The sequence below is a fragment of the Gallinula chloropus genome (genome assembly GCF_964237585.1).
Source record: "Gallinula chloropus genome assembly, chromosome: 6".
In the NCBI taxonomy this organism is placed as follows: Eukaryota; Metazoa; Chordata; class Aves; order Gruiformes; family Rallidae; genus Gallinula; species Gallinula chloropus.
Window position 1 is genome coordinate 5,874,592 of NC_140091.1, and position 25,872 is coordinate 5,900,463.

At 42.6% G+C, this 25,872-nt stretch overlaps 1 protein-coding gene across 1 annotated transcript in view; it reads left to right on the forward strand.

Annotated features, from left to right (window-relative positions):
* The window catches only part of GLIS1 (GLIS family zinc finger 1), a gene marked incomplete at both ends in the record, with an annotated part of 198,824 nt that overhangs the window by 159,913 nt on the left and 13,039 nt on the right, over nt 1–25,872 (forward strand). The window contains 3 exons of the mRNA XM_084266375.1: nt 1,795–1,905; nt 6,025–6,157; nt 13,959–14,109. Of these exons, the coding sequence (XP_084122501.1) occupies nt 1,795–1,905; nt 6,025–6,157; nt 13,959–14,109 (395 nt within the window). The remainder of the gene's footprint in view (nt 1–1,794; nt 1,906–6,024; nt 6,158–13,958; nt 14,110–25,872) is intronic.

A 25,872-nucleotide genomic window follows, 5' to 3' on the forward strand; every position in this document is an offset into this window, starting at 1 on the left:
ATTTTCTACTAACTTTCTTAAACACCAAAAAACATCCCTCTTGCTACTCTGTTGCAGGTTCTTTGAAACTATTTCTGTAGTCCTACAACGCAGTAACTAACTTCCACTTACCTGATTTCATTGAAGTCCTGTGGTTTAGCTCAGTGTTATGTGAATGTGACAGGACGGTGCTACTGTAAAGGCTGCACGTTGCCTTAGCTCAGGGGGCAAAACAACTGCCTGGAGTGTCAAAGCCAACAGCCCTGAACCTTTTCCAGGGTCGTCAGGTTTCCATCTCGTTTGCCCATCGCTAATCTGAATGATTCTGTTGCTACTCTGAATGACACCAATGATTTGAAAAATCCACAGCTGGTTTTTCTGCTGAGGGATTTGTTCAGGTTTTCCATAGTTTTTCCTCAGGTGTCAGTTCTCTGTGTTCCAGACATTCTCAATAAATCTGCCTTGCCCTGTAACTTTCTGGGTAGGTGCTGGGTTAGTCTGTAAGGTCGTGGATTGGTGAATGATTCTATTATTCCTTCAGAAATTTCCTGCTGGCTGGACAGAGCAGCAGTACTTATCCTCTGGAGGTACTTACAAAGAAAAGGGGTTTATATAGACTGCCTATTCCTTACTGAGTTCATTTGGAATTGGTTTTAAAGCTGCTTGATGCAGGTCACTTCATCATTTATCTTCTCCAAAAAAAGAATCTGTAAATCAATTCGGAGACTTACTGGTGTATGCTAGTTTGATGGAATCTCTACTAAATCATCTGGAAGTAGATCCTTCTCCTACGTAGAACAAAGGGAACGTATCTGTTCTGGTGGTAAAAAGGGCATGTCATCCCCTCCAGGAGTAAAGCAGTTTGTTTAAAGGACCTCACAGTCGCTTCTCCTAAAACCGGTGGGATTTTTTTCCCCTGAGGTCATGCCAAATCAGTTTTTTACCTTTGGGAAGACACCAGAAGGACTATTTTACTATCCCTTAAGTCAGTGGTTACTTAATAACATGTGCCAGAATCCCTTTGTGCAGCTTAATAATTGCACATTCAATTGGAGGCTACACTGTAACAGAGATAGTGTTTCATTTGTTGGGAGTAGGTGTAACTAAGAGAAGAACTTACTGAGGCTTTCAGTCATTGGGACTCCAGAATCAGTAGGTAAATTGGAGCATCCTAGTTTATATATTCTGTTATTTGGCAAGATCTGCTGCATGCCAAACTGAGGATTTCCCAGCAAAGTCAACAGGAGTGGGTTGTCCTTTCTGCATTGATTTGCACAGATGTTAAAGTTTGATGCAGGTTGTTTGGTAGGATTTATAAAAAGAAAGATGTTGCTGCTGTTATTCATGCCAGCAAAGGATATGAAGGAAACCAAATGTGTGCTATACCCTGAGTTTTGCTCTGCTGAATATGGAACAGTTCTTCTAAAAACTATGTGAATCACAACTCAAAGCAGAGCTTCTATATTTATAATTACACAGGGTGATCTTGTGATCATTTTGTCTACTGTAAAGCTAGAAAAAAGTAATGCTCTCAAAACCCATCCAGTTACATCTCCTTAAACATGAGAGAGCACAGATGTGTCAGGTGCTCTCAGTGCTTGCACAGAGTGCACAATCAGAGCGATCAGTGCAGTGGCTCTGTTTGTTTCTGGCTTGTGTACATAGAGGAGACAGAGCGAATCTGGGAACAGCAGAGAGAGCAAACAGCTCTGGCTTAACACTGCTGCACAGAAATGGCCACCCTTCAGCGCTCGGTATGCTGGTGGTGGGGATGCAGAGGAATATGAACTCTTTTCCCTTCTCTCACCTGTTCAGAAACCCTATGCCTGTCAGATTCCTGGCTGCTCCAAACGCTACACCGATCCCAGCTCTCTGCGCAAACATGTGAAAGCTCATTCAGCCAAAGAACAACAGGTGCGTAAGAAGGTAAGACCCACTGTGCAAAACGTGACACATCTCCAGATCTCCTTGGTAGAGTTATTTTTAATTTAGCTTTACTTTATGTATTTTCAAATCAGAGTTCTTCTGCAATATCATTAGAAGAAAACTTATATTGACCAAGTTTTCCTGTTGATTTTCAGTCACTCTTGTTAATCAGTCCCCCACCCTCTGATTTCAGTTTGCCCCACACTTTCTCTCCGAGCATTTATTTCCTGTTCATCTTTCATACACAAGCCCAAAATCTGCTGCCATTCACATACAATGTGAACTGAGTCTCTAAAATCAGCTAGTAAATGTATGTTGGCAGGTCGTGTGAAACATAAATGCAACTAAGCCAGGATACTATGGAAATGTCAGGACAGCAGCACTTGTAATAAATAGATGAGAGTGAAACACATCCCCCCGTGCTTTTCCCACCACATCTGTATTTTAAATGCATTTATAAATAACTTCAAAACCAGACTGCTAGTTATGTTTTCATCACTATTAGATTCAAATAAGTATCTTGGTTTCTGTGGGCTAAGTCCTGAACTCATTATTAAATGGAGATGCTTCTGAGCACCAGTCCAGCATCAGACCCTTGTTTACTACACATATGTAAACACAGTTTGTAAAAACATGACCAGCTCCCCCACAGAGCTGGTCTGTGACAGAACAGACCATGAGCACACTTTCAGGGCCAGGAATGGAAGGGAATGCAAACCTTAGCAAGCAATTACAGTGAGTTCAATAAGCAGCAATGACATCTTCCCCCAGCTGCCTCGCCGCTGCTGAGAGCATCACAGAGGAGACAGCAGGAGACAGTGTGTTTAATGGATGGAGCACAGAGCAGAAATGACAGCCAGGCAAGCTAGAGGTAGGGAGCGGCTAGCTTGAAACAATGTCAAAGGTAAGAACTAGAAATAGTGGAGAGCAAAGAGAGGAATCATAGAATCATTGAATGGTCTGGGTCAGAAGGGTCCCCAGGGATCAGACAGCTCCAATCCCCCGCCACAGGCAGGGTTACCAACCTCCAGGGCTGGATCTACACAAGGTTGCCCAGGGCCCCATCCAACCTGGCCTTGAACACTCCCAGGGATGGGGCACCCACCACCTCTCTGGGCAGCCTGTTCCAGCACCTCACCACTCTCTCTGTAAAGAGCTTCCCCTTCCCTCCTTTAGCTTTAATCCATTCCCCCTTTTCCTGCCAGTGTCTGCCCTTTTAAAAAGTTGATTCCCCTCCTGTTTCTCTGCTCCCTTCGGGGCTGGAAGGCTGCAATGAGGTCCCCCTGCAGCCTTCTCTTCTCCAGGCTGAACAAGCCCAGCTCCCCCAGCCTCTCTTCGTAGGGGAGGTGCCTCAGTCCTCTAATCATCTTCATGGCCTCCTCTGAACCCTCTCCAACAGTTCCACACCTTTCTTGTACTGGGGCCCCCAGATCTGGACCTTGGGCCTGCTGAGGGCAGAGCAGAGAGGGACAATCCCCTCCCTCCCTGTCCCTGCCAGCCACCCCTCTTCTGATGGAGCCCAGGATACCATTGGCCTTCCAAGCTGAAAGATCAGCTGGCTCATGTTAAGTTTCTCATCCACATGTCTACATGTAGAGAAACTACATACTCACCTGCAGAACCCAGGTGATCTTAGCTGCAGAATTTGGGATGAGCCACAGATGAGTGAGAGTGATGTTAAAAAGGCCTAATTTTCCTGCTTGAATATGACTGTGATGAGTTCATACCCTTTGTCCTTGTGTCAGCCTTGCACCCTGTTTTACACCCCTTCCCTTCTGCTACTTCCCAGCATGAATTATATCCCCTACAGTTTTCACTTGACTAGATACACAAGTCTGAACTTCTGGTCCCCTTTCCTGGGACAGCTGTCTGTGCTCCAGTTCTTCCTGTAACCCTGGTCTGCATCAGGTGCAGCCATCCGAGTAACCCTTTCTAGAACACCAGTGGCCAGAGTTGTGCACCCCATTTCACACAGCCAGCCAAGAAGCACTGGTTCCACACACAGCTTTGTGCCTGGGGGAACACTCTTCCTGCCTAGCACACCCCCAGATGTCCCAGACTCAAGTTACTGGCTCTGCACATAACAGGTCCAGCCAGAGCTCTTATGTGACTTGGCAGGACTGGAAAGGATTGGCCTAGTTTTCAAGCCCAACTTTGTGTGATCAGGCCATGTGGTTTCACTGCAGCTCTCTAGAAGGTTCCACAGGGTGTGCTGTGCACATGCCTCCCCATGGGCACCAGTGGCGACAGGAAGATTTTGTTGTAGGAGATTCTCAGCTGATTGTGGAAAGCAGCCCCACTGTCAGGCCCTGACCCCTGCTGCAGCCTATTTCAGCTTCTGTGGAGGAAGGTGGGTAAAAAACCCTAAATCCAAAGTTTGCTGGAAGAGGCACAAAGTACTTCCTGTGTAAGCAGTGGGAGGCCTTAAGCACAGAATCAACACAGGACAAATACAGTACACAGAAAACACAAACTCAAGCTGCTAGGATGTACCAAGGCATCAAATACCCAGGGTTTCATAGCTCTCAACCTCCTTCCCTGCACGCATATACATACCCTCCATAGTCTTATCAACTCTTGTCTTAAAAGTTCCTTGCCTCCCACAACTTATCTGGTAGACCAGTCTCAATCTGCACTCCTCCAGTGGTTTGAAATCATCTTCAGATTTCCTGCCTTGTTTAGCCATTAAAACTTACAAATACTTGATCCTGTGTCTTCTTTTCCTGTGAAAGGTGTCTGAGAAAGCAGCAGATTTAAAGTGCATTTTGAACAGGCTCTCACAAAGCAAACCTGACTCATAAAGAAACAATAAAACCCCCAAATATTTCACTGAAACATATTATAGAAAAAAAAACCAACCAAAGTTTACTTTCACAGTGGAATAAATCCCAGAGTTACTGAAATGGTGACAGTCTACTTTGGGAAAAAGGCAGAAAGACTGTTTATACTCATGTGCTCATTTTTGGTGGTAACTCAGCAAAGGCAGTTGTCTGTAGGTATCAGCTTCCCAGGAGTTCGGAGTGGAAGTGACTTAGCCAAGAAAGAAAAATTAACAGGCTGCTCTGCCCACATGTCTTGGTTGAGATATGCTACCAAAATGTGCCACCTCTGATATAAAATAAAATGCCTGAGCTTAAGGCTACATCAGAGGAGTCCTCAGTATTTAGTTTATAGCCTAGAACATGACTGCAGTGGTAATACGTGGTCGTTCCATAAGGTTTTATAAGATCAAAATAGGAGAAAGTTAGCTGTTAATTTAGTAGTAGTTTAATTGTCTGCAGATGCACTTTGTGATCCAAATCTTAGATGTTTATCCTGAACCAACAAATGGCTGTATAGCAGTATTCTGAATCGGTTTGCCTGGACCTTTTATTTAGGATAACCAAACCCAGGGGAGATCGGCATGCAAAGCTGTAAATGTAAAGACAATAACTATTTATTAATGGCTATAGAAAATGATGGCTGTTTGTGTAATGTGAGCACTATATTATGACAAAAGCTTGGCAACATCAGCATGTTTGAAAGAGAATTAGAAATGCTTTTCTTTCTTAATTCTCCTCTCCTGCTGTTTTTAATATGATCGACATTGTGGTTTTCAAGAGTTTGCTTCAGACACTTTTGCCAGAGCTTTAATTTACATGGAGAACAGCTGAGACATCGGTGATACCCCATACACATTACTGACAGCCTATTATTCCACCAGTTCTAATCTGATAAGCACAAACGCTTTTTGTTCCCTATCAAATGTCTTTCCAAGTGTCACACAGCCACAGTGATGCAATCCTTTTGCCACAGAACCAAAGAAACTGCAGAAAGCCTGAAAATACCCAGTTAAATTGCTCAGGAAGGTTTGAAGAAACACAGGGCACGTTATTTTCTGAAGCAAACTGTTGTTGATTTAAGATTAGCACACTTAACTTGTGCACTTAAGAAAACCAAAATTATCTCTAATTAAAAATACCAAGTAATAGATACATCCTTAATTACACCAGATTCCTAAGAAGGACATTTTGTTCCTTCTTTCTATACATAATCTTTAAGCAAAGACACACATGAATTTAATTAGAAGTCATTTGGTTTGCTTTGAAATAAAACATTTGTTTTATCCCCCTCTTGTAGCTAAATTCATGTCCTGATATCGAACAAGATGTACTAAGTGAATGCTTAGCTATACAGCAGCTCCACACATCTTCACAGCACATTTTGGATGGGAAATGTGGCAGATCTGTGGGTCATCATGACTTAATTACAGGTAAGAATACCTCTAATTAACACGGTGCTGAACATGTCGTGTAACACAGGATTTGAACAGAAAAGCTTGTGAGTCTGCTCTGCAACTGTGGAAGATTAAAAAAAAAAACCCAAAGCAAACCAATAAATAAAATGAAATAATTTTGTGAGTTGATGGGATTGAACTCAGTCTCTTGAGGTCCCTTCCAGCCCCTACAATTCTGTGACACAATTCTGTTATCGCTAGGGCCACATAGCTCCCCTTGTGTGTGAAGAGGGTCTCAGCCCTGCTGAAATTCAGCCCTTATTTGTTCTCTTTTACAAAGTCCAGCAGAATGCAGGTGTGTGAGCCTTGCTCAAGCCAAATGGGTGCTCCAGGAAAGACAGACACGCAGCAGTAAGGTTTTCCAGGAGCTGCTGAGACATCGATGAGGCTGTGAGGCTGTGTATTATCAAGCACTGTCTGATTATAACAAATAATAGGTGGTGTATGAACGGAACAAAAGCTTGAATTTGAAATGTCAAACAGATTGTTTTAATTATGTTTTCTAGTATTTAATCTTTCATTCCTTCTTGTCTGTCTTTTCTTTCTTGTGGTTTGAAAAAGAGCTGCCCCCTTCCAGGGACCTTAGACTGTTCTATACATTTTGTAGGAAGAGAAAAAGATGCATCCATGCCCTTCTGCTGAAAATAAGATCTGGATTCACAACTTTTGAACCTCAGCATAGGATCCTCAGTCAGAGATAAGGCAATCTCAGGTTCTTTGTTTAGGCAGCAGATGGAAAGAGGAACTCTCCAAGGCCATCAGTTCAACTGTAATGTGCCTCACCCTGCAAGGGCACCCATTTCCCTCCTTGCATTCCAGAGTAGAGTGGGGAACATTTCACTTTAGCTGTTCTCACTCTAATCTCTCTCTGTCCATGTAAATATTTAGCCCTTTTCCTGGTTTTCTATTTATTTTATTCTTGACTTCAACAACACCATGTATCAGTAAATTGCAAAGTCCACACTTTTTGGAAAAAATACTGTCCTGGATTGTTTTTCTGTGCACAACTTCCAGATTCTGCCATTTGCTTGATTTATAAGCCATCACTGTCACATTTTCTCCTGTCATTCTCTGTCGTGTTCCAGACACATTCTTACTAACTTTTAAAATTAATTCATTGTTTAAATAATAATGCCTAGTAATCCCAGTTTTGGACAGGCTGTTCCTAATTTGGAGGCAGAATATGGAGTCTGGTATACTGCATGTTATGCCTGAGAATGGAGTACAGTTTGAAACATAGAATGATTTGGAGAGGGGTTGGGAGGGACTTTAGAGGCCATCTAGTCCAACCCCCCTGCAGTGAGCAGGGACATCTTCACTGGATCAGGTTGCTCAGAGCCCATCCAACCTGGCTTTCAGTGTTCCCAGGGCTGGGACATCTACCACCTCTCTGGGCAACCTGTGCCAATGCTTTACCACCCTCAGAGTAAAAAGTTTTTTCCTTAGATCCAGTCTGAATCCACCCTCTTTTAGTTTAAAACCCCCTTGTCCTGTTGCTACAGGCCTTACTGAGAAGCTCGTCCCCATCTTTCTTAAAAGCCAGCTTTAAGGATTGAAAGGCTGCAATAAAGTCCCTCTGGAGCCTTCTTCAGGCTGAACAAGCCCAACTCTCTCAGCTTTCCCTCACAGGAAGACATCTTTGGATTGCAGAGCAGAGCCAAAGTGAAACACAAAAAGGCAGGGATGCCATTTCTGAAGACTTGACTATCAAGTTTGGTCAATATTAGAAAAGGTTCAGTGCCATTAAAATCTGGAATTATTCATAAAATGATTTCTTTTAGAGCTAAATTAATCTATCTTGATCTGAGATGTGCTTTATTGTCTTTCAGTCCCACTGTGGAGGAGAGGCTTGACATGGTATTAGTAAATATGTTTGAATGGATTTAGCAACTAAGAGCTTTCCAGTCAAACCCTAGCTTGTTTCTGGTTAGAGAAATCCAATGGTAAACTGGAATTAGAAAACATAAATGCCTGGTGCTGGTTCCCCTGCACCAGAGGAAGAGCTTATGCACTTCATTGAGAATACATTTTGCTTTGTAACAGCAAAGTAATAAATCACTAAATATTACTTAGGCAAGAATCTCCTGCTTTTTTTCTCACTCCACATCTTAAATTATAAAACAAACTAACAAATAAAAGCATCCTGCTTGACATCTCCTATTCTCCTTTCTTGTTCAAGTTGCACTAAAATGTTGGACTGTAACTGGTGAACAGAATGGGGGAGAAAGGGAAATAACCCTCCAGTCTAACATTGTTCTCCTGGGAGTCTGTGATCACAGTTTATGTGTGGCTCCTGAAAAGTGGCAGAAAGCTGGAGGGACTTGGGGGTATTTCCAGTCTGTGCCTTTGTCGTTTGCATTCCTGGTATCTGTGAGGGCAGCAGGCTGGCATAGCTGAAGCATGGGGTGGTGTCTCACTGCCAGGCACGACAGAAAAGACCAGTGACTTCCTGCAAAACAGGCTGCACTTAAGAGCCTCAGAAACAGCCTTGGATTTCAAGTGACAACAATAAACCAGGAAAGAAGTGATTAACTTACAGATAAACAAACCATCCCTAACCTCAGTGTCACTTCTGAGAACCTCTTGTGAAAGTAAGGATTTTATTTATCAATAATGCTGGCTTTCTCTGATAGGATTTCATTGCTGGGTGTATCAATCCATCACCAGGATGTTTTTAAAAAAACCCTAGTAAATCTTCCCTGATACTTCCATCAGTTCACCCCATTTGAGACCCTATATGCCCAGTATGAAACAGTGCTGTGCCAGGGAACATAAATCAAGAGTCGAAAGACCATTTTTCAGGGAAACAGAAGTTGCTTCACACTCTGTTAATACCATTCCATAGGCAAAACTTCCTCTGTCATTATTTAGGGCACGTAAGTGTGGATCCTTACAGAATTAAAGCATAAGGACATTCCTGCTGCCACCTATAGTCTGCAGTGATTGCACACTTGCTCTTTCAGAGGTAATATTTCTGGAGAAATCAGCTATGATATTCTCTATGGGATCTATGTGGATAAATATGGTATGTGGTGTCTTCTAGATTTCACTTGAAAATATGAAAATGTTCATGGTTTGGGTTTTTGTTTTGAGTTTGGGGTGGGTTATTTTGTTTGGGGTTTATTTTTTTCTTTTTTTTCAAAGAAACCACATTATTAATGTGCAGAGCTCTGGGCTTTAGGGATCACTTGGATTCCTGGGAAGCTTCGGTTTTGACTTTCTCCAAGTTAAAGCACATTTTAAATATGTCAGGGATGAAAGCCAATCACAGGAAAAATGAAATATTTACAAAGCTCCCATCCCTTGTGTCTGGCTTCAAAGCAGGTTTGTGCCTAGGACTGGGTAAGACAGTGAGCAAAAGAATGTTTTGCCATCAGAGGAACCATTGTTTGCTTAGATCTTCCTCCTTTTCCCCTCCTCATACCTCAGATGCTTCATGGCTGCACACATTCAGCTCTAGCTGTGGCCAAGAGCTCAATCACTCTCCCTGCAAAGGAAGTATCTCCATGTAGATAATTCCACTCAGGCATTTTCTCTGGGCATGTTTTAATATTGCTTTTCTGGTGTCTGTTAGCATAAAGCTGGGGGATGGGGGGGGGCAGGAGAAGCTGCTAGCCATTGATGCTCAGAGCAGTGTTTTGGCAGCAGATGTTAAGGTTAGAGGCCAAGCCATTTAAAATACTGACTGATGACATGTATTTACAAGGTAAGATGGTCAATGCGTGAAGAGGCCCAAGGTGCACAGCACTGAACTGGGTTGCACTTGCAGGAGTAATCATTCCTAACAGCTCCAAAGGCTTCTGTGTGACTTCAGGTACTCTGAATATTGTAGCTTAGTGACAAAAAAAAAAAAGAAGAAAAACTGGAAAAGTGAATTTTTAGAAGCATTGAAAATTATACTGAGGCTGTACTAGCAGCTGCTCTTTCCCCCCTTGACTTCTTCGATTGTAGAGGCACCTAGTTTCCTGGGCAAAGGGATCCAGCCAGCAGAGAGCTTTTCTCTCCCCTCAAACAACTCTTTCTTTCTGTTAGGGCTTAGCAGTGGAAAGGACCTTATACACCCTCATATCACCAGATACCTCCTGCTTCCCTGAACAAGTTCACTCTCTCTTTCCTGATAAACTGCCACAGCCAGTATTTCCTTGTAAAAGCCCCATCTTTGGGTTTAACACCCATGAAGATTAGGCTGTCATAGAATCAGAGTGACACCAGCTCCAAACTTTGCCTGAAATCTGGAATAGAAATAAGCACATAGAATTTTTTATGGTCAAAATGAATTCTGGTAGCAGCGTGAACAGGCTGACAGCGATAGCATTCACAGTGCCTGGTGTAGTACACCCAGCACAGAGCCCAGCACCAGAGAAAGGCCTGTCCCTCTGAAGGAAATCAGTGCAGTGGTCTGTGGGAGTGCCCTTGTTTTGCACTGGATAACTTTTAACTTTAAATAAATACCAATTTGGTTCTCAGTGACTCAACAGAAATGACTAATGTCTCTTTGCAGACTCACATGGGATCTCATAGTAAACCCCCATGGCCTGTGAAGTGCTCTGAGTGACAGGCAGACGCCCCATGCAAGCAGAGCAAGTGAATGTCAGTACTTTGTCTGTGTTTCGGCTTTCTCACTATCCTGAAGCTTCAGGGGTGGATGCAGCCCCCATCCAAATGGTAGGCTGTGCAGTCTGAGCCTCACCAGCAGGCCCAGGAGCACACATCGCTGTGTCTGACTAATTCCTTAGGAAGCAAGGCCTTCTCTTGCTCTCCTCTCTGTCCACGTGTGTCACTCCCCTTCCCCACAGTATGTTTCAAATCCCATTAGCCAAGCTCAGCCACATTTGACAAACACCTGAGAGAATTGTGTTCTGACAAGATTGGTGAATGCTGGTAGCTGCATACAGAGAGTGACACCCAAAATTAGTGTTCTACTATGGCAGAGGCACGCAGAGCTCAGCTGTGACACAGGCTGCTTGTGTAGCATGACAGCCTGTGTAGCACTGCATTTGTCAGTGTCACAGAGGACATGGGGACAGCTGGGTTTACCCTGATGTGCTTCAGCTGATGTTGCAGTCAGCTGCTGATGTAGCAATGCCATGGAGAGAGGTGTCGGTGCAAGGAGAGCCAGCGGCTTCTGGGGTGAGAGGCCCAAGCTGCAGTGTGGAGTGGAAGGAATGTGGGGATGCGAGGACCAGAGAAACCACGTGAGGCTCACTGAGTGTGAGGGCATTGTGGTAAATAAAGGTGTAGGAAGAAGAACTGATGAACAAACCCTACAAGCCTCAGCACACCCATGCTTCAAGCAGGGACAGTTTCCAGAGACGGTCTGACCAGTAAGTCAAAAGAGGTTAAACTCAGGGTAGATGGAAGAAGCCCTACTCTATCTTAAAGGAGTTTCATAGCTAGACAACTCTTCAAGCCTAAGAGTGGACAATGGGAGTCCACCCTACCAGTTCCACAGATGGGTAAATTCCTCTGCATAGTACTTGTGTATGACCAAAACTCAGGGGGTGACAGGGATTCTGGTTTCATTTGGGTTTCTAATGGGGTATGTTTGAGTGCATGGGATCACACAGGACTTGGATCCTGAACATATGGATGTGTGGGGTGGTTTTTTGAACGTTTTCTTGCTTCTCTAGAGGGGCAAAGCTGATTGTAGGTACTCTGCTACCCTTTCTCATCCACCTCAAGCAAAGAATTGAACTATCCTCAGTACCTGAGACAGTAAGGCCAGGAGAGACAACTTAAACATTCACAAACTGTTCAGCAGTGAGACTGCAAAATAAAATATTTGAGTGTGTTTACTGGCCACCAACACTGCTAAAACTACCTTGTGAGGGGTTTTGAGCTTTTTGGACGAGTTATTGACAGGGGCCAGTAAGCGTCTGCTGGCCTCAGAAAGCTCTTTTTAGGTTTCAGTGGTTTCCTCCAGGCTGAGCTGCCAATATACCTGATCTGTGTGTTGTAGGAAATCAGCTGAAGTGTGAAATGACACTGCACAGTCAAGGTCAAATCGGCATTTGGCCAATCTTCCAAGCCTGATAATGAATTTATGAATAGTAACAAGTTATTATATTATAAAATTGATTGAAGCCACCAGTAGAAAAACATTTTCATAGTGTAGCAGCCAAGCTACTGACTTAGTTATCAGAAGAGGCTTTGACAAATAAATCTTAGCATCACCTGGGAACATCTGACTCCTTAAAGCCTCTTCTGTCTGGCCTTCAGTGCAGAAAGCAAATTGGTTTCACTGGCTGGTTGACAAATGTTCTGTCTAGCCGGAGGCAGAGATGATGTGTTTCTTTTCTGTTGCTTTAGATCTGTCAACAGCTGAGGACTCATTGTTCTGGAGAGGTTTTTGACTCATCTGAAGTCCCTGACAAAGGTGGCTGGAATCTTGCTTTAGTGGCTGTGCTCTTCAATTGCACAGAAACAGATGCTGACATTCAGCTGTTGCTTATCTGCCCAATGTCACATGTTCCCCACGGCTCCAGATTTTCAAGTTGCCTTCTCCTAGTTCCATGTTGCTGTGAGGGTTTGGGAGAGGTGCCATGCAGAACCCTGTCAGTGACACGGGACATGGCCAGGGCTGACATACAGCCCTGCCTTTCTGGATGTGAGGCTTTGCACACCGTCAGTGGGACAGGAGGGAAGAAGGCAAAGCAAGCAGGCTGCAGAGGGGTGTGGGGCCTGCTGTGCTGTATAGTTGGACATGGTGGCAGACTTATTTGCTGCCCACAGCCTTCAAAATACAATGTGAGTGGCTGCTCCAGTCCCCCGTGTGTGTGGACTCCCTGGGAGACATGCCCTGCGACATGTGGTGAAGGCAGACTTTGAGAAGGGCAGAGAAACTGAGAAAAGAAGGACTAGGTTTTTCCAAGAATCCCATTTCCCAGGAGCCAGTCCCTTTCTCCCCCTGCCATAGAGTGGGATTTGCAAACAGTGTTTGTAATTCCAGGCAGCAAACACTTTGGCCATCTCCCCTCATCACTGAGACCTGCCCTCGGTGCAGCATTCACACCAACAGTCAGTGTGGAGGCCCTGGCCCCAGACAGCCCGGACTGCCTCAGGGCACAGTTTACCCGTTAGAAAGGAGACTAGAAGGAAAAAAATCCCGACATCTTAATCCAAGAGTCCTGGACAAAGCTTCCTCAACAAAGCATGTGCTCGAGGGCATGGTAGGTATTTGGCTGTTGGTGCCTTGCTGCCATGGTAGGAAAGAGTAACCAGCACCCCCTGCCCTGCCAGAATTGATCATTCCTTCAGTACCTCTGTGTACTGGTAAACCTTTTGTTTTCACAGTCTCATTGAAAAATCTCTCCTCATTCCTCTTTTCATTTAGTTTATTGGGGTTTCATTTGTATCAATATGGGATGTCCAGCAGCATGCTAATTGAAAGCCAAACTAAAAAGGAAGGAACAATGAAAAATCCCAGGTCCTGAGTGCTCTGAGTTCAGTATCTGCTGTGGTATTGGTACAGTATCAGGCACTGCTGTCAGTATGTGCTGCATCGTGCTAGAAACAACTGAGCACCGCAGGTTCTCCCTCAGATGTATGGTAAGGATGAGAGTCCTGCCCCGTCTTGCTAGCTGTTAGGAGCAGTGCTTACAGTCTGCAGTCAGAGCAAGGAAGAAATGGACCACCTGAGGGTTGGAGGGGAGAGACATGGGCTGCTCTTTGCATCTTGGAGTCGGGTGGGGAAATTGGGAAGGAATTGGAGAGTCTCAAGGACTTACTTGAATGCTTCCTTGCTTATGTTATTTTGCAAAATGATGTGTGTTCACAGGCATGTACAGTGGTTCCAGTGCTAACCATAACGGTCCCTCACCAGGTATATTGCCTCCTCCTCATGACATTCCTTCAAGACACCATCCACTCGACTCTACCCTTTCCAGTCCACATCACCATCAGTCACCGCTGGAGAGTGCCAGGGACGGGTATGTATGTGAAATGTGCTTGGCCTCTGTCTAGCACAATACTGAATTATTAACTGTTTGCTTTACTTTGCCTGGGTGCTGTTCAAATGCAAAACACTGGCCCAAGCTAAGCTTTTTTGGCTGTTTTAGAATCATAAAATAATTTAGTTTTGAAGGTCATGTCATCCATCTCCTGTGCAAAGCAGGGCAAACCTTGACATTCCTGTCCGGTTACTCAGGACTTTGTCTTTGTCTTCAACAAAACACACTGAGATTTTTTCTTCATAGCATGCAATTGCAGTGAGATTATTTTTTTTAATTCTTACATGATAACTTCTTGTATGTTTGGATAAGGGCAGAGAACATTTCTCAGCTAAACTGAGAAATCTCTCAAAGGGTAAAAACCCAAACTGTGACTCACTCAGGAGTGTTTGTCAGTGGTGTTTGCCTTAGTGAGACTTGTTCAGTGTCAGAGCAGCAGGCTTTCTCACTTCCTTGCTCTCTGAAAGATTTTCTGTAACAGATCTCAGCAGCAGGCAGGAACCAGCAAGGTCCTAATGAGGGAAGAGTAGAGATGGCATTGCTGCAGTACGGATTGCATTGCTACAGTGTTGGGTATTTCTAAAGCACCATTTGCTCACGGATCTCGTAACATCTCGACAGTGAAGAATCTGAGGCACAAAATTCTGTTCTAATCTTTTTGCTCAGATTGTTTTGGTGCCTAGACTCATGGAAATTAAACATCAAACTTAATAGTTTTTCTTCCAGCACTTTGGACAGGGAGGGGATTCTAGTTTTACTTTACTTACAGGAATTTGGGATACAGAGATTAAGAGATAGTTGTGATGTATGCTGCTGCAAGCTTAGCCTCTCTACCCACTCCCTCCATCAGACATCTCTTCAAACCTATGCCAGTAGCTCCCTCTCAATGTAGGATGCTCATCTGCCCATCAAAGGGATACACTTTTCCTGTCCCTGTCACATAAGATGCCCATGCCCAACCCTTCTCCTTCCCTGCCCTGCCACCACATTCCTGACCTTGTATTTCATGGCCAACAGGAGGCACTGGGTATGCTGACTATCCCAACCACTAATGAAAGAATCTCAGGATATACTGTGGGGAGGATTTCACAGGCTGCCAGCAAGGCAGATTTGTTTTTAAGGCAGTTCATGTTTTGGTACTGTTAGTAAGAAATGGAAGCAAAGACTTGACCAAAATGAGATTTTTCCAGTTGGAGGGGTCTGAAGCTGCCAGGTGAATTCTCCTTGCTGCCCCTTGTCCGCATTTCAGAGTACAGTGCTTCTCTTTTCAGCAGAACACTCTGCTGGACAAAGGGAGTTTCTCACTGAGCTCCTTCTACAGACATCCTGATCATCTGCTCAAGCCAAAGCTTACATCTGAATTGTCTCACTGGGTTCAGCTCTAGTGGAATAGGTGATCTTTAGCAGAGCAGACACAGTGCTGATTTACTATCTCAGAACTTATATATTTAAGTACTGTAAAGTCTTTGCTGTTCATGTCCTATGACAAAAGTAAGAGTGAGATGATAACAGATTTTTAACCATGAACCAAACATCAGAAAATGGAGGGTTGACTGGATTTCTGAAGAGTTATTTTAAATCAGGGGATCTAGCTTCACAACATAATTACTTGGAATTTTTCAACATCTCAGATACCTTTTTCTAAACTCAAAATAATCTGTATTCAGCACTGTCATTCCCAATCCAAGATCCTTTTGCTGTATTTTAATTGCTTATGCTTACATTATTAATGACTGCTGAAATAAAGCCTGTACACATCTTCATTGCAAGCACAGAACTTAGTGTGAAGGAGTAGTCCTTGAATTTCATTTAGCACAGTTCTGTTTAGAGCAGCCATCCATTTAACTGGACAAAAATCACTTAATAATCTAATGCTTGGAGCCACTGAATTACAGAACTGTTACACCTTGGCCAGTTCATAGCAGTATGCCATTACTCATATAAAACATATATATGGTTTACAATAGGAAAGAAACACCTAACACTACCTTTCTTCATAGTAACTGCTCCAGCTCTCTGGCACACATAGAATGTTTTGCCTCATTTGTCAGCTGTCTCAGCATTCGTGTTTAAGTAAATGCAAAGAATTTCTGTCCTGTGAATCAGGACGATGACAAGACTGCATTGCATAGTTTAGGGCTGTGGAATGAACCAAATGATTACTATCAAGAAATCTAATTACTGAGTCATCAAATATGCAAGATGCCAAAAACTACATGAGGTGGAGCACAAATAGTCTACTCAAGTTTGACATAAGATTCAGAATTTGATTTAAAGGCTTTTTCTTCTTTTTTTAAAAAAGCCCTATGTTAAACCATCCTTTGCCAAAGTCAATACCAAGTGCAGCAGTCAATTTTCCCAAATGGTTTGCTAAGACATTTAAATAGTTTGACAAAATTATCTAATTCACTTGAAAATGTTCTAACAAAATCTGACTTCATTACCAAATGTATTTATACTGGCTGAGTACAATATGGAGAGTACTTTTTCAAATTCTGGTCTGAAGTGTATGCTAGACCAAAAAATTTTACTTCTATTGATATTAATTAAACTAAAAGTGTGTAACTGAGAAATATTTTGGCATCCAGAAAGTGGGCTTGTCATGCATCAGGTTTGAACATATATCTGGTTTTTATTTCTGGTAGCAAAGGGTTTCTTTTAGCATTTCTTGTAGCATATGCCCTGTATAGTGTCCGTTGCAAAAATAGTCTGATTTGTAGCAGAATGAAGATTGAAACCCAGCTTTTAGTATTAAATCTTAGGTGGATGTTACACTTGGCTTGCTTTCTACTATATTTTTTTAGCTGTTATTGTTGAAATCCTCTAAAAAATGGACTTAATTTCATTTATATACTATCTCTGTAAATTCCAGTTTAAAACATTTAGCATGATAAATTACCAGCTTAAATGAAACTGATATGACTAAAGTTAAGTGAGTTTGAGTGGTGGCACCAAGTTAGGGATTTGCACCAATTTAACTTAATGACCTAACAAGGTCATTTTGTAGATCTGAACACGGTCCCTCTATATGTGACTGTGAGGCCCTCTGTCACTTGTGGCGCCCATAACAAGCACCACTTATGTTCTCAAAAGAAGCTGGGGGTACTGACAAATAATAACTTTACTGGGAAGGTGATGTGTCTCCAAGGGAAAGGAAAGTGAAACTATTTTTTTATACTCCTGTGGCACCTTAGGTCAGTTCTGGTCTGTATACACAACAGTCAATGAAGAACCAGTGGGATTAAGACATCTGTGATGTCCATAGGTGGTGATTAATGAGAACTCTGAATCCAGTCTTGTGAGCCTTTAAAATAAAGGAGTAAGTAATCAAGGTTAGAGGAAGGAGTTTACACAATGCTCTTTTGCCTGGGCTTCTCAGCAGCTAACTGCAACTAGTTCAAACCATGCTCCAGACCCCCCTGAAGAGCCACGTGCCCACACAAAATCACAAGAACCAGGACTTAAAAACAATCAAGTGAAAAGAGATACTTTGATGAGACAGCTTAAATGGCAGCAGTTTTGTTTGCTTGCCTTGTAGCACCTGTTAATTCAATGAACACAGAACTTCTTAGATCTAGAGTTCTCAGGTAAAAAACTATTCCTTCATTTCTCTTTATGGGCAATAACACAAAGCACACAGAGCCTCCCTTCTCACTCAACCAGGAACACCAGATTTAAAATTCCTGATATTTTTAAGGTTGATAACAAAAATCTTGTGTGTTAGATTTAATTATTATTATTTTTTATTTTTACATTGGCAATAAGAGACTGTAAGCCATCTACCCACATTTCAGCCCTGGTATATATATTGCCAGGACCCTGTTGGGTACCTCCATTTCCAAGAAGAAACTCTGGTCCTTCCCCCTGCCTGCTCTCAGTGAGTGGCAGGGCTGGGAGAAAGTACCCTGCTCTGTGGGGCTGGTTTTGGCTTCAGCGTTGCTGGTAGATGGGGATGGTGTACAAAGGGTTTGGTGGGTGCTCGCTTGTCAGGTGGGACCAGACTCAAATGGGGACTGTAAGTTTCACTGTTCTTTGCAAGCAGCTAGTTTTTGGGAGCATGACTGTTTCTAGGTAAGATTTAAGAAATTGCCCCAAAAGCAATAAAAGAAATGGAGGTGGGGAAAGTGGGGATTCTTTTCAATAGGTTATCCTCTCTCCTAGAACTGCCAGAATCCAGGCCAGGTAGGAAAATAGGTTTGTGTATCTAATTCCTATTACTTTAAGAGACAAGTCTTAACTACTTAGGTTTAATTTTTATTTGTCGTTAAGTTTGTGAGCTCACATTAAATATATTGACCAGGAACTGGCATGTTACTAATATCTTTGTAGGAAACAGACCTTTACTCTCTGGAAGTACTGTGGAGAACTAAATACCTACTCAGTTTTTGTAACAGTTCCTAGGACCAAGGAGATACGTCATTCATTCACTGTGGATTCCACTGGGGAATACTCTCCATTTATAATAGAATGCACAAGTCAGTGTTTTACTCTTTCTTTCAAAAGCACTAAAACCAATAACAAGAAACAGATACCTCTGACAGCTGAAAACATTTTCAATGGAGGAAGCCAAAAACCCATCATAATTTATCTCGGTGTTACGGATCTGAGCACGCAAAAGGGGCATCAGTACATCTGTCCAAAGAAAGAACAATGTACAGGTGTGGAGCTGAGCTTCATGTAACAAAGAAAACCTGTAATTGAAAGCATCTGGTTTCAAATCCCAGGTCATTTATCTCATTGTAGAAAATGTGATCAGAATTCATTTATAATCATGTCCAGATAGGCTTATACAGGTTTTTTTCCCCCCTTAAAGCAAAATTAGCATTATCATAGTCTTACTTTAACCATACCTGGTTAATGACTTGGTGGTTGATCGTGGGTAAAATATTGTTTGGCCATCAGCAGAAATACGTGGGCATGTATTGTATTTGTGTTTCTAAAAGGGCTGGATTGAGATTCATTAAAGAGCTTTTGTCAGTGCATCTCTAAGTAAAGTGCTATGTTGCCTGCCCAGAAGAGACATTGTAAGCAAACTATCTTAAGAGTAAGAAATAAGAGACAGGTTGGGAGGTTAAAGGAGTTGGTCAGAGTAACTCAGGAAGCATCTATGATGGATTCAGCCACAGCTCTTCTGCATTACATTAATGACTTTAGCCATTATTAGGTTTATCTGTAGTTAAATTTATGCTTAACACCTGTAAACCTGGATTTTTTTCTCTTTTTCTACCCAAATTTTGAAAACTTCTCCAGTTAGATGTAAACCATATATGTCAGACAGAGTGATTGATCGTATGACAAACAAGTTATCTTAACCTCTGCCACTGTTCAGTATAGTGGTGCCTTTTAGACTGTACACTTGCAGAAAGCAGGCATCAGGTGCCTACAGAAAACCTACCTGCACCTGGAAGCATCTTGCAGCATACTTGCCAGATAATAATGACCTTCAGTGACTAATATAAGATAAATCAGTCCAGCATGCAGTGCATGCCAGCTAATACTGAGTAGGCAGTATCTGTGAGTGATTGCATGTCTTTGTAATTGACTTCCTGGCAATCACTTGAACCTAAGGCAGTGCTCTTCTTCATTTAAATATTTTTTGCTCCTCCTTTGACCACATTACTAAGGATTTCTTTCACTTTTGAAATACATTTTCCTGCTGGATTGTTAGCAAGAATATGTAAGTTGTCACATTTCCCTTACATGTAGCAGCTTCCACTGTACTGATTCACCAGCTTCACTGCAAAGACTATTGAACAAGCCCTTACAGATTGGCACAGTTCTCATGGTGATTGCTATGACTAAATGCTCTGCAGAAACTGCTCCTATCAGGTCAGCACAATTGTGGAGATACTCATTTAACATAGAAAAAGCCATATTTGTGTATATACATGAGCTTTTGTAGGTAATGAAGCACATTGCAAAACTGAGGTAAGTTTTACACCCAACTGAGACTTGGCGGTGTATTTGTTAGAAAAGAATGTGAGTATTTCAGAAAGTCACTCTGCACCTGAAGAGAAGGCCCCCAGAAAGCCTCTGAGGTACCAGGAAAGGATTCTTTTGGTTCCTCAGTAATTTTGATCCCAAATCTGTCTTCATATTGCTGTTGATTGGTATTATTAAAAATATTCTAAAGCAATTAAACAACCTAAGACTTAAGTCACGTTAAAGATCCCCTGGATGGTGTGCTCCATAATGTTTATGAAACCCCTCTTGCTCCCCATAGCCAGCTAGTTCCTGCACTTATTGTACAGGCATTTGTTGACACAGACCAGGGATGAGTGAAGATGCAGAAGAGAATTAAAGTAACCCAAGGCAGTATTCAGAATGAAAACTAGTATCCTGTGTTTATCTAGAAGCAGGTCTGACATTACCTCAGTCCTACTTTAAAGATGTTACACATGGAGGTATGTCCCACACCACAGTAGTAGCAGAGCCAGGCAGAGTGCCCATGTCTCACCAGCAGACAGCTCCTCCAGCTGCCACCACCTCCAGAGAAAAGAAAAAAAACAGGATCACGGTGCCATAGCTTGCAGCCATGGAGCAGAGACTGAGACCTTGCAAGAAGGGCAGTGTGTCACAGCCTGGTAACTTGCTTGCTGATTGTTTATAGAAAAGGGTAATAAAATGCAATGATGCCCAGCAAGGTGATCTGCAATGAAAGATTTATTATATATCAGGGAGAGGGGGGAAGAGGAGAAAGGAAGAAAGAGGGAGAGAAAGAAAAGATTCCTTGCATTCCAGAAATGTAGCCAGAGGCACCTGGCAGTGATTAGTGCAGAGGTTCACCAAACTTCAGATAGAGTCCGTCTTAAAAAAAAGGGGGGGGGGAAAGTGAAGGGTATAACTGTTTCCTTAGCATGTGCTGACAGCAGCTCCCCCAGGGCAAGACCCAGAACAGAAACACGTGGCAAGAGATTGGGCGCTATCCAGAGACCAGATTAGCAGAGCTTTACACATCATTTTTAATATTATGGGAAGAGATGAAAATCAGTGTTAACTTTTTTTTCCAGTAAAAAAAAAATAATCTCCTGGTCCTGGAATAGAATTGGACTTTCTCCACAGTGTAAGTAACTATAATGCTTGGGGGAGAGATTTTATGAATGAAAGGGTTGGCGTGCTGGATTTTATGGTAGAACCTGGTTTCATGGAAAAAATCTCAGTTTCTGACTAGCTGTGATACTGTCTGAGTCACTAAAATAGAACATGGAGCTTCTTTGCTTTGTGCTTTTTACTCTGGTGCTTTAGTCTGGGCTTTTCTTCATATTAATTTGAGTTAAACGTAATTCAGAAAGTCAAGATGGTTTGATATGGTGATACACTATGCACAGCACTATGTTACAGAATGGTCCTGTAACCCAAAATATACAAAAAATTATTTGAGATAAAGGACAGATGTTTTTCAGCCTGGATTTGGTCCTGTTTCCACTGAACTCAATGGGATATGGGTTGAGGTTCTTTGTCTAGCTGAGGAATCTGCCAATCAAGCCATCACATCATAAAAAGAAAGGAAAAACCCCAGACAGTTTCATATTGGAAACATCCCTATCTTAGATATTTCTATTTTGCAGTTACACTTCATTCCTACTTGTTATTCAAGAATCTCAGTTTGAATTTGTTTTCATTATTTTTCAATTTTCAGTTCCATTCAGTATTTACTTGTATGTGTGTCGGTTTTGGCAGTCAAGAGATGATGAACTAGATAATGAAAAAGCTGATCTTAAAACAGCTCAAAATATGCCTTTACAATTTCTGACTCTGTGTTAATCTGCCCAGGAACTGCTGTTGAACACAGACTGGCTGAGGGAAGTGTAAATCTATTTCTTGCTCAGGCTGAGTACTGTGGATTGGGTATAGAGAACACACAGCTTGATGCTGTGTCAGAAAGCTCAGATAAATCAGTGTCACGTGGTTATTTTTTGTTTCTTTCTGGGGCAGTAACTTGGGAACACAACATTTGTTGGGCTCTGTGAAAATACACAGATCGTAGACACCACTGCCCATGGCAGGAGGCTGAACGTGGAGGCAGCCAGATGCATCATTCTAAAGCAGGAGAATGGTACTTGGAGCCTTTGAGGTGTCTTTTCTGTGGATCACTGCTAGCTCATGCTAGATAATTACATCATGTGCACTTTGCTTACAGTTTAATAGGAACTTTCACTATCCACAAGATATTGTTAACACACTATTAAAAGAAAAAGTATGTAGGAGTCTTTCTGGGATTTCTGTTTGGGATTCCTGAAGGGATCTCTTCAGAAAATGGGAAAACAGATTCATGTCTGCTATGTTTTGATTTTTAGTTTTCTTTAAAAAACCAAAACCACCTTCTGTTAAGATCCAGATTTCTGAGAGTTCCCATTGCTGTGAGTGACAAATGCTTTGCAGTAGAGGTGAGGAACTGGCTCACTGTCTATGTCTTGGTTTCATGACCCTTCATGAGTAGCATCCCATCTGACTTCAGGAGCTTCCCTTAGGAAGGGCTGGGAAGCTGAGGATTTAAGAAGACAGTGTTTAGCGTGGTGCAGAAGTGTGTGCAGTATCCCAGCAATGTCTGTTACTGAGTTAGGATCAGTTCTTCCAAGTTTTCTGTCAGTTGTCTGGATGCAGGTATTACATAAACAAGATTTTTCTGATTAGTCCCTGTACTTAATTGTCTACTGATGCATCCTCAGGAGAGGAAGGCATTAGCTTTGCAATTCTACCTGAAATCATAGGTCCCACAAGACTAGTATTATGTCTTCAGCGCCATCCTGCACATGGTGCTTCAAAGGGAATGTGAAAAACCCACAATACCTGGTCAGTCATACAAAGTTGTATGATGAGTGAAGAGAGAGAATTCCTCTCAGACTCTTTGGGCGATCACTTTACATCCTGAAGCACAAGGTCTGATTACCCCTCGCTTAGCATGGAAATGTTGGTTTTGGCCATTAAATTCTTCATCCTCTTTTTTAAAAACTAGGTATTTTGTTTGATTCTGTGACTTCCCGTGGCTCTGAATGCCACAGGGCAGGGCATGCTGTGTGAGCAAAATGTTCCTTTTGTTTCAAGCCGTCCTGCTTCTCTCTGTGGTGCATGGCCTGTTGCTCCCTGTCTTGGACAGAGTGGAGAGGAGGCTGGCTCCTCCACTGCACCCTTGTAATCTGAAAAACTACAGTTTAAATTCTTCTTCCATGTGCATGCTTCTAGTCTTGCCAGCTTTACTGTGTAAGAAAACCCTGTTTTACTATTCTGGTACATCTTCAGGTGGCTTTAACTCCCACAATAACTTACTGCATCAAAACTGAATACTTGTAATACATGCTCATTAATAAGCAGATCCCCACTGCCTCCAGCTGTATAAGTTCCCTTTCTGTTGGTATCACTGCTCAAGAAAGTTGCACATTATTCCTACAACATTGCTGGTCCCAAAAGACACTGTAAGTTCAAAACCAGTCAGCATATGGAGGGAGCAAAGACTCTTCTGGACTGAGTGGCACCTACTGGCATTAGGTCTGAAGTCACTAAAAGGAATCTTCAGGTGAAACAGCTTTCCTACCCGAGTCATACATGACATACAGCAATGTTTTTAGCAGCAGGAGTTTCATCAGTTGGCAACTGGAAATCTGGATTCATAGAGGGCTTGCTAGGAACTTCACTAGTGTCTACAGCAGATGCTGGCAAGGAGTAAGTTAAAGGCACGGTTAACGCTCTCACATAAGGGTTTCTGACAGTGGAGTACTAAAAGCCTTGCAGTGGGTTAATTTGACTTACTAAGTGTTTTACCATCAAGCATCCTTGTAAAACAGGGTAAATTATATTGACAGACAACATCAGCAGTGCAAGTGATCTGTAAGAACTGTTGATCCTTCTTAGTTTTGTCACAAGGTTGGGCAGATAGCAAAAAGGTTTATACTCCTGAACAGAAACATTCCATATAGCTAGGAACCTTCAAAACTGATGAATTAAGAAAGGATAAGGATTATTTTTTTACATTTGTGTGAGAGTATTTATTTATAGATCTCTCTCTATAGCTATTTATAGCCATATATATATATATATGTATTTTAAAAGGCCCCAAAGAACCTGCAAATTTACTGAATTATACAAGTTACAATTAAAGTAAAGTATATGGTATATATTTATTATTAAGATCCAAACCAAAGCAAACTGTGGTTGTAGTACAGCATTAACAGGAAATGTCCAGGCTATTAGTTATTGAAACACACATGCCTGAGCTACTGCCTGGGAATTTTTAATGCACCCAGCTGAGCTCCTGGTGTAAGTAGGTGTTTCTTCTTCAGAAGGCATGTCCTCTGAAGCTCTTTTCTGCTGCTAATGCACTATGTATTTAATTTGTATCAGGAATGATTCCTCCTCTCTTTAAACAACCTGAGTATCACAGCAACCTAATTAGTAGGCAAATATTCAGGAGAGAATTAAAAACACAGCAGTGGGAACTGGAGAGTTAGCTGATGAGAAAACTCTCCCTGAGCGTGCCAGAGCACATTCACACGTGGCCTCACACAAAATAAAACTGTAGGGACCAGCTTGAGCTGCAGGCATTTGGATGAATATTTTAAGGAGACAAATCCCAATGTTGGTCACTTGTGCTGATACAGACCTATTTTTCTGCTGAGCAAAGCTCTTCCCTAGCCTTAAATTTTGGGAAACATGTTAAATTCCCTGTTTGGGAGAGGCAGAGCAGAACACAGTAGTTTTTACAGTGACCAACTAACTCTTTTCATGCAGAAGAGGCAGCATTGGTCAAATGTTACACGGTGCTTTCAGGGATTCAGCTCAAGTCCCTGTGCTCACTCAGCTCCTAGGATACTGGCTGCCCGCAGAGAGCTATGTTTGCTGAGCTCCAGCGCCGTGACAGCAGTGCCAAGCAGGAGCAGCGAGCTGGTCGCTCAGCCCTGCACCCCTCTGCGCTTCCCCCGGGGGGATCTTACCTGCTCTGCTCATTTCGAAGGCTTCGAGGCACAAACGCGGTCACAACTGCTGAGATCATGCAGGGGAGAAAACAGGAATCTGTAAGAGTGTGAATGGGGAGAAGGGGATGCTTTAAAAATAACAATAAAACCTGTTAAATTCTTCGCACATGGTTAAGATTTAAATATCTTCTGGGAGTAGTTGCAGTGGGTAAGGAATGTGGAGGTTTCAGTATTCCCTCAGCTGGCCACCTTAAATTTTGACATGCAGCATATTTGCATAGAACTGAAAAACAGGATTACTCGACCATCCTAACAAAGCACCAGAGAGAGCAGCCCAGCAGCTCTCTCTGGAGTGCTACATTTCCCAGCACTGGCCAGGAGAAGACACTGCAAGAGAAGGCAGAGGAAATGCAGCACAGGCAGCTGCAGAGTACTGGCTCACCAGACTGTCCTCCCTCATTCAGAGTGGTTCCTGGCTCATCCCAGCCTTGGAGTGCACCTTTCTGGCATAGCTCTTTAAAATGTGCACGGTCATTAGCTGTGTAAATGTCACTGGCATCATCTCTTTTAGCTATTATCTTCCCAATGACAACAACTGCAATGTTTTTAATCTCAGATAGCAGCATTTCCAGGCTTCTAATAGCATTCAGGCATGTCACAGGCACTGTTTGCACATGTGCCATTTGAAGGGGCTGGTGAGCATGTTGGCATTTGTGGTTGTGCTGTGCCAGCACACCCCTGCAACCTCAGAAGAGATGACAGCCACGGCTTTTCTGCAGGTCCCAGCAGATGATGTCAGCCCCATCTTCCTGCAGACACTCGTTTGAGAGCA